Source organism: Lotus japonicus, chromosome 1, assembly GCF_012489685.1.
Source record: "Lotus japonicus ecotype B-129 chromosome 1, LjGifu_v1.2".
NCBI classification, from domain to species: Eukaryota; Viridiplantae; Streptophyta; class Magnoliopsida; order Fabales; family Fabaceae; genus Lotus; species Lotus japonicus.
In genome coordinates this window covers 71,558,508-71,567,103 of record NC_080041.1, presented here as the reverse complement: position 1 = coordinate 71,567,103, position 8,596 = coordinate 71,558,508, and the positions used below count along the sequence as shown (strand labels likewise).

Genomic DNA, 8,596 nt, shown 5'->3' with positions numbered 1-8,596 from the left:
TCACTGTTTTGGCTTTGGAATATGTTAATCTTTCACTTGCACTCTTGAGCTTGAAAGTTTGTTCATTTCAAGGCGCACTTTGGTATTCTAGTCACTCCAATATTGTTCGGTTGTTAACTTCTTATTGGTTTAGTTTTCTGGCTGTAAAATATTTTGGTACGTTACTAGTGTAAATCATAAGGTTAGTGTCTTATTTTTCAAAAAAAAATTATATTATATGATGTTGATGTTTTAAATTCAGCTATCCACACTTGTGAGGGTGTGTTATATCTTATATGTTTCTTTTGCTTTAAAAAAATAAAAAAATATTCTAATACACATTTTTCATGTGTGCAGCAAAATTTGGTTGATGAAGAAGATGAACCGCAAGATATTGGAGAAGAATGATGTTGTTTACGCGCACGTGGATGCATTATTTTGAAATAGCATATGCAAACTTTTGCAATTTTTTATTTAGGGATTAATATGGTGTTTGTACTATTTTTTAATTGACATACTTTGAACAAATTCATGCAATTTTATATTATTAGTTGAGACTTTTATCGTACAATTGTTTAATTTTGATGATAATGATTACAAATAAGTTTATCTTATTAATAGAAATATTTATATAACCATCATATATCATTATGTCTAAATAATTTATTGTTTTCTAGAATAACATAGTAGATGTGCATGACCTAAATGGTTTAAAAAATATTGGTAATGTATAACATCAATTCTGCTTTATCAACCAGTTGCAAAAATCTTTTCAAAACAAAAAACAAAAAACCAGTTGCAAAAATAAATACCAGCCGTTAGAAAAAGTCCCCTATAACTACAAAACCGTTGCCAAAACTGAAAACTTTGCGTTGTTTGAATTTAAAACTGTTGCCTAATATATATCGACTACATGTTTAATGCGTAGCTGAAAGAAGAATCCGTTGCTGTAATGGAGCACAAGAAGCGTTGCCTAATATTTAGACAACATGTTTAATGCGTAGCTGCAAGTAAAAACCGTTGCCGTTAAGGAGAAGCAAAACCGTTGTTGGAGTCTGTACCAAAGGCTACCGTTTAGGTGGACTGTTGCCGTAAGATGAAAAACCGTTGCTGGAAGGTATAGGCAACGGCTTTTTATGCGACATACGGAAAACCGTTCTTAGAACCTTCAGCAACGGTTTTTTTGGTTTAGGCTACACTTTTCAGGCGTTGTTGTATGTGAAAAATGCTGTAGTGTGCATGCAGCATGCGTGTAGACAAATCTTTCACTTTCCATCCTCAATACAAAACCATTCGTATTTACTCACTCTTCTCCTAATCCACAAGTTTTGTACATAACAGAAAGGTAACTTTCTACTCCACTCCACACGAAACAAACCTCTTTATTTATAAAAACCCATCACCTCATCACTATATATCCCACTTTGCTTTCCCTTCAAACCTGCAAAATTCACACAAATCACATTTTCCTCTCCAACTCCCTCTTCCTTCCCATGCTCTCTGTCACGCACCAATTTCGAAGAAAGTCATCTGTTGAGAGGGTCAGCTACAGACTGACAACTTGGCTTCCCTTTATTTGATTCAAGATTTCAAAGAGTGAAAAATGGGTAATTGCCTTGCTCTTTGTAGACCCGGTTCAGAATCTTGCACAGCAGGTGCTAGTATTTCAAAGAAATCCACAGAGCCTCTCCCACAAGATCATGATTTAAAAGCAGGAAGTGGAGTGAAGAGGATCAAAGTTGTTATAACAAAGCAACAGCTTCAGCAGTTAGTGAACAAACAGATTTCCTTAGAGGATGTGCTATCAGAGGTTCAATCAGTTAATTTGCATAGCTATCGGAGAACAAATTTGGACTGTATACCAGAAGAAATTGAATAATGTACAAAATATATAAGAATACTAGTCTCTTTCTTTGTTTTGATTTTCTGGCTGTTCAATCTAATTTGCTTTCCCTTCTTCCTTTCCTTGTTGTTCTTCCTTTCTGTGGTAGACCTATTGTAATATCATGTTTTTTGAGGAGGACATAAAAGAAATGAAGAATACAAAAGCAGAGATAGGACTAAGTATTAATCAATAGTTAAGGTCGATTCCAATCTTTGCATTTACCTTGCATTAGCATGTGTTTAACTTGGAATAAAGGTTAGGTAATTGTGCTAATTAACAAATATTTATACACATGAAGATTACTAGCACCTCATTTGTATCTCCTTGGAGGTTATGACCAATGTTCCACCCGCGACCGCAAGGTAAAATTTTTTAAAGTTATCACAACACCATCATGACTGCAATAAACCGTTTCAATCTGTACTTGTCCATAATTTCAGAACACGATTGTAACCGCAATTTAAAATTATCTAACTAGAAGGACACAATTTTTACAAATAAAAGAACAAGAAAGCTGAACTTTTAAGACAATTATGTAGCAACAGATTATTTTATTTATTCTACACTTATTACAAGTTTACAACATCTCAACCCTTATAATGGCATATATATGTTAAAAGAACTACAAACATGGAAAAACACATGAGAGTTCCAAAGGAAACTATACAAAAGCCTTAGAATCTCGCTGAATTTCCACATCTATAACCTTGCGTTGAACCTTGGTCTTAGGAATGGTGATGTAAAGCACACCATTCTTCAACTCAGCCTTAACCTTGTCCTTCTCACAGTTACCGGGAAGCTTCAAACTTGTGTCATAGGAACTGTAACTCTTGCTTGACCAAGAGTTATCTCCATCTCCACTTTGTTCATTCTTATGGCCACCTTTGATGACAAGCACATCCTCCTCCACTGAAACCTTGACATCTTCCTTCGAAAGACCCGGCATGTCGAACCGCATTCGGATTTCATGTTCTTCATCTTTGATGTCCCAAGGGGCACGGATCTCACCTCCACCTGTGGTTCTTCCAGGGAATACCATGGCGTCTTCGAAAATTCGGTCCATTGTGTCCAGCATCTGGCGCATACTCCTCATGGGTGACCAAGGGTCTAAGAGGCCTGCAACAAACCACACCATAAGTTAGCATATCTGAATCAACTTCTTTATTATCATAATTGATTTTGACCCATAAAAGTTATTCACATAAGCTTCTCCCTATAATTGATTTTAAATTTAAAATTAATTGTAGAAAGATTTTCAAACATGCACTTAGTGTACTTGTTCACCATAGGACTCCAATTGAATGTTGAAATCAAGTCGCCAAGTGCTGGTAAAGTGTATCCAGCATTGGGATTACTTTTCGTTATTGAAATGAAGGAAGGTGGTGTAATGAATCACCTGAATTCTAAACTAACAACACTTTTCTCATGAATTTGCTTAGATTTTGGTTTTTGAAATTGACTTTTCAAGAAATTTTCTTCTTTTATATATATTTTTAATTTCACTCCACTATGCTTGTAAGTTGTAACCTTTCTTGAATTTACTAAGGGTTTACTAAGGGGTGATTGGTTAAGTGATTATTTGCATGGTTGTCCTTAAGCAATGTTTCACTTGAAAAAAAATCATCTGGCAAAGCTAGTTCCACCAGGATGTTGATCGAATTCGAAAGCGATTACCTATGACAAACAATAGGTATGTTCAACCAAAAAAGTAACCTTCCTTGAATTTGGCTCATAACGTTTTCTGACGAGTTATTTGTATTCAGTTCAGACTTTAAGTTCAGAGTAAAAAAAAAAGTTCAGAGTCCACAACAAAGTCAACTAAAAAAGAATATAAAAATATTTGAAGCCAAGTTATATGACCAATATTCTCTTTTTCTCTTCTTTTTTATTGTGCCAAACTTGTCTGCAAAGCGATCCTACTAACAGAGAAACAACATAGAAAATTCATCTAGTGGCAATGGTGGAATGAATGACAATAGCATTAATAACTACAAATCCACAACATTTGTAAAACATCACCAATGATAAAATCACAACTTGGGCAGAAGTTAGCCAACTCAAATTAGTACATTCAAAATTTAGAATTTTCAGTTTCAAATCAAAGATCAACTTATCAATGCTATAACTATATTTGTGTGAATTGCATACAAAAGAGTAGCAAGCTTACCAAATGGTGAAATGTCCATGGCAGCTCTGCGAGGCTTTCTTTCCACAGCGGTTCCTTGGTCACCTTTGTTAACATGAACTTCCACTGAATTGTCCTTGTTATCACCACCATTATTAGCCTGAGCTCTCACGCTTCCTAGCCTTGGAAATCGCCTCATTGATGGAAAGGAAGCCATGAATGGTGCACCAGCATTGTTGTGTGATTTTACAGGGTACCCTGTTTTCTGCAAAAGCAGGGGTGAAGAAGTAGTTGATAAAGACACTGCTTGAGCCATATGGAGATAGAAATGAACAAAAAAATAGAAGAAAGTAGTTTTGAGCAATGATATGAGAATGCAAAGATCAGTATCAAGTTTGTTGAGAAGGATGAGAAGTGGGAATTCTGAATATATAGACAGTGCATGTGAAATGTGGAGAATGGAGAAGGGTCTTGAAAGTTTGAGAGCAAGTGTGAAAGTTCTAGACTGGACTGGACACTTCTTTGTTCGCCATTTGTTTTTGTTTTTATTTCACTCTCATGGTTTCGGGAATGATCTTCATTTCAAAAGTGATTTTACATCCTCAATTGAGGGTTGATGTGTTGAAAATTTGAAGTGTGAATAATAAGTCCCGTGGTTGATGTTGGTTAATAACAGATTAATCAAATATAATATTGCGTAAAAGTCCATAAATCACTGTATTAAGATTTTGGGTCAATATATGATATTAGATCACTATTCTACATTGCGTCACAGTAGTCTAAATAAATTAAGAGTTTAATGGATATGCACTGATAGTGTAAAATAGTTTTACACGGACATCCAATTGAATTCCGCCAAATCAGAAAATATATTATTCTTTTAATTAAAATTAAAGTCAAATGTAATTATCTCTCCTATGTGACATGCTTTGATTGGATGACTGTGTAAAACTATTTTACACTGTCAGTGCATATCCATTAAACTCGAAATCATAGGAATATTTCATTCATCTAACCACTAACTTATCTTATGCTAACATTTTCATGGAGGAATTTGAGAAAAAATAAAGTATGGAACTTTTTTTAACCAAAAAATTAAAAATGAAACAATGTAAACAATTTTCCTTTGAATTTTAAGATAACTAAATAAAAACATTAAATATTTCTTACATATTATCAAAACATTTGTTCGAATGTTTTTCTTAATAGAATTACTCGTAAAAGAAAAATTGAAGTGATAATGGATTTTTTTTTTTTTTGAGAAGATCGGATTACTATGTTCTCAACTATTGGGCTTTAAGATTTTGGATCCAACCGCTTTTGTGAACAATGTTGCCAGGATGGATTTTCAATATATCACAGTATACATTCTAATTTTTCTCTCTTTCTTTTTAGGTCTCTTTGTAAGAGTAAGCAAATTTGATTCATGAGGGGAAAGGTACCTCTCTCACTTGGTGAGCTGAGGGAAATGAAGTGATTTGCAGGGTGAAGGGCTAGAGTTCAAACTCTTGTGAAAGAATTAATTTACTAACAATTAACCATTAACATTTGCCTATAAAAAAATTGAACCATGAAAAAATCCTTTGAATATTATTTTTTAGAATCCTTTTAGGCAAACTTTTGCATGTTGTTTGCTGAGAGACAGTTATAATGTTGCTTCTCTCACAATCAATAAATGAATGCCAAGTTGATGCTTATGCCATATCATTTAAACTTATAAAATTCTTAAATTGGTCCTTCAATTATTTGTATTATAAATTTGACAATATAATAAAGATAGATTTATTTTTTCATGAAATGTTTATTTTCTGGTTTAGAAATCTCATTTACCATTAATTTAAACATTTCAAGTTTTCCCTAAAAAAAAAAAAAAACATTTCAAGTTTGAAAACCTACTGCTTCCTCCACTCCTCCTTCTCCGCCGCCGTGTCTCATCTTCCGGTCAAGCCAGAAAGCACCGCTGCCGCTGCCGGTGCAAGCCCTTCTCTGCTGCAACTTCTTCTCAAGCCCAGAAGCACTGTTGCTGCTGCAAGCCCTCCTCTACCGTGAAGATCCTCATCCCCACAAGCCCTTTTTCGTCTGAAGATCATCTAACTCGATCTAATTCGTTGTGTGCACGGTATTTCCTGACCTCCTTCTGCTTCTATTTCGTTTCTTTACTTTTATGAGTTATTTGGGTATGTAGTTTTCTTGATAATGATTTGGGTCTGTAGTTAGTTTTATGAGTTATTTGGGTCTACCCACTTCATGTGCCATGCCCAAATCATGTACAGAAAATGTCTCAAAGCCAAAAAGGTCCATAGGAATTGAGAATTGAGAACCCCTTGTGGTGACTAAAGTGGTGGGGTTTTGTGATGATGCATATAACACCCCGATTTCGGTGACGTCACTTTAGTAACCAAAAAGAAAATAAAGCGGAATAAAACGTGAATATTTTTTTTCGATATTTGTTTTAAGTAACTAAAAGACTTGTCGAATTAAAGACGTATCGACGAAAGATAAACATGACTAATATACAGATATATATATATATATATATATACAACCCCCACAGTAAGTAGCATGCTACGTCACGAGTAATCCTCCAGTGACGGAAAGTAGTGCCTGTCGGTAGATATGTACAGAACAAAATATAAGGTCAATATTCTGAATACAGTCCTCCACGAAGGTAGGTCAGCCCAAAAATAGCCCGAAGACCTCCTAGTCCGACAAACTCCCTGTGACTCCCGTAAAGAGAACCAAACAAAAAGCTAAAGGTCGGGGACCTACCCTGCCCCAAAATGAGAAAACTGAAGATCAGAGCCACGACGCTACTCCTACCATAATCCTGACTAAAAGAGCACACCCCAGCACCCCCAACTACACATCACCATGGTCGTCGTCTGAATCTGAATCCAAGACGACTAGGTCGATGTCTCCGATCATCTCTCCTCTCGCTACTGCCACATGCTCCTAGGCTGGTCTCACGGGTCCAGGGCTCGAACCCAGGTCGGCAGCAACGACAACAGTCGGTGAGCTAGAGTCGGATGAAGTCCCTCCTACAGGCAACTCCTCCGAAGGGTCCTCCTCGTCCTCAGTTGACGGTGGTGGTGGTGCTACAACTCCAGGGCCACAATGCACGCCCGGTGGTAGGTTGAAGCTGACGGTGTAGCGTCTCAAAACTCCATGCGTCAAGTTTCCCATTCTGTCGACGCGGTCCTCCATTATTCGCCCCGAATAGATGGCTCGGTGACCGACGGGGTCGACCACCCATGAGCCTGGGGTGTCCTGATCCAACATCTCGAACCTAGTCCCCCCCGAAGGGACGACCATCTCGAACCAATCGGCCATCGACATCTGACAAAAAGGGCATACATAGCCCCCCATACACAGGTAGCACGCGCAAGGGTCAACTCAAAGAATTACATAATAGTACATCCAATAGGTAAAGTTTAAGCAATAGCTACATAGGCTTAAATATGAATGACAACATTATAAATGTTATAATTCCCAATGAATATCAATAACAAATAAAACAATTAGCATGTATCAAATAAGATTAACAAGTAACAATCACACTCGACAACTAAGTCAGTATGAATGGTGCATGTAATGCAATGCTAAGGAACAAGATGCAATCCGGAGGGATGGGCACCAACGAGTCAGCCCTAACACCGGCCAAGGTGGGACCATTTCTGCTCGGGTGTCTCTTATACCAAACAAAATGTAGTCAGATCAGCAGTGAACCCGTAGGTCTGCCATTTCCGTCTGCTACTAAGAATCACCTTAGTGTTCTTATATGGAAATCCGGGTCTTAGGACCATTTTGGAATCCATCGAGGTCCGACTTCCTGCCGTGTTAATACCTCAAAATGTGTGAATGAATGCAACGTGATTAGCCAAACAACGTCTCCGACCTCACTCGTCACATGTTCTAGCTAACTTATTGTCTTTAAAAAGAATACCCTAAGGTAAAAGTCGATTCTGCGACAAAAGACAATTAAATATAAAAAGAGTGTAATCACTCATGATAACTTCTCGAGTCATCTGACTCATCTCCATCTGATGGTCAAAATCTGCTCAGCGAGCGAAGAGTAACAATGTACTTGGAAACATATAGTTCCTTGACTTATCATTTAGATAGTCCAATAAATAAACTGCTCATCGAGCAAAGAGTATAAAATACTCAGAAACTTATTAGTTTTCCTAAATCTTGGATTCGGCGACACTTCTCATTTTCCAAAGCTAATATCCAACCCTAAGCTTCTGTATGAGATTGTTATCATTATTTAAAGGGTTCAGGGGTTGTTTAATGTATTATGAATTTTCCTTGTGAAGTGGTTTCCATTTAGTTTTAACTCTAATCTTATGAGTTTAAAAGATCCCATAATCCCAATTAATTCCCAGAGAAGGTCGCGATCCATTAACATATAAATAAGGGCCCGAACCTCTGTTCGTCCCGTCAAACTTTCCCAAATCTCATGATGAGTGTGGCATAACTGCCCGTTATCCTCACTCTGACGTACAACAGATATATGTGTATTTGCATAATCAAAGTAACACATTCCAACAGTCATGACACATATATCAACACATGGTAGAATAGGCATTTAGCACATAGCATGTGAA

General features: G+C 36.7%; 1 protein-coding gene across 1 annotated transcript; it reads right to left on the bottom strand.

Annotated features, from left to right (window-relative positions):
- Positions 1–2,395: 2,395 nt before the first annotated feature.
- LOC130745991 (small heat shock protein, chloroplastic) lies at positions 2,396–4,402 on the bottom strand. Its single transcript, XM_057598483.1, has 2 exons — positions 4,032–4,402; positions 2,396–2,980 (listed from the first exon to the last, which is right to left on the bottom strand). The coding sequence occupies exons 1-2, from the start codon at positions 4,303–4,305 to the stop codon at positions 2,526–2,528; spliced, it is 729 nt and encodes a 242-aa protein (XP_057454466.1). The 5' UTR covers positions 4,306–4,402; the 3' UTR covers positions 2,396–2,525.
- Between the last annotated feature and the right edge of the window lie 4,194 nt (positions 4,403–8,596).

What these genes read in the sequence shown, in the direction of transcription:
- LOC130745991 (XM_057598483.1), bottom strand. Translation starts at nt 4,305, where the DNA reads ATGGCTCAAGCAGTGTCTTTATCAACTACTTCTTCACCCCTGCTTTTG. An exon ending in CATGGACATTTCACCATTTG is followed by an intron (nt 2,981 to 4,031) that starts GTAAGCTTGCTA and finishes GGTTTGTTGCAG; the next exon opens with GCCTCTTAGACCCTTGGTCA.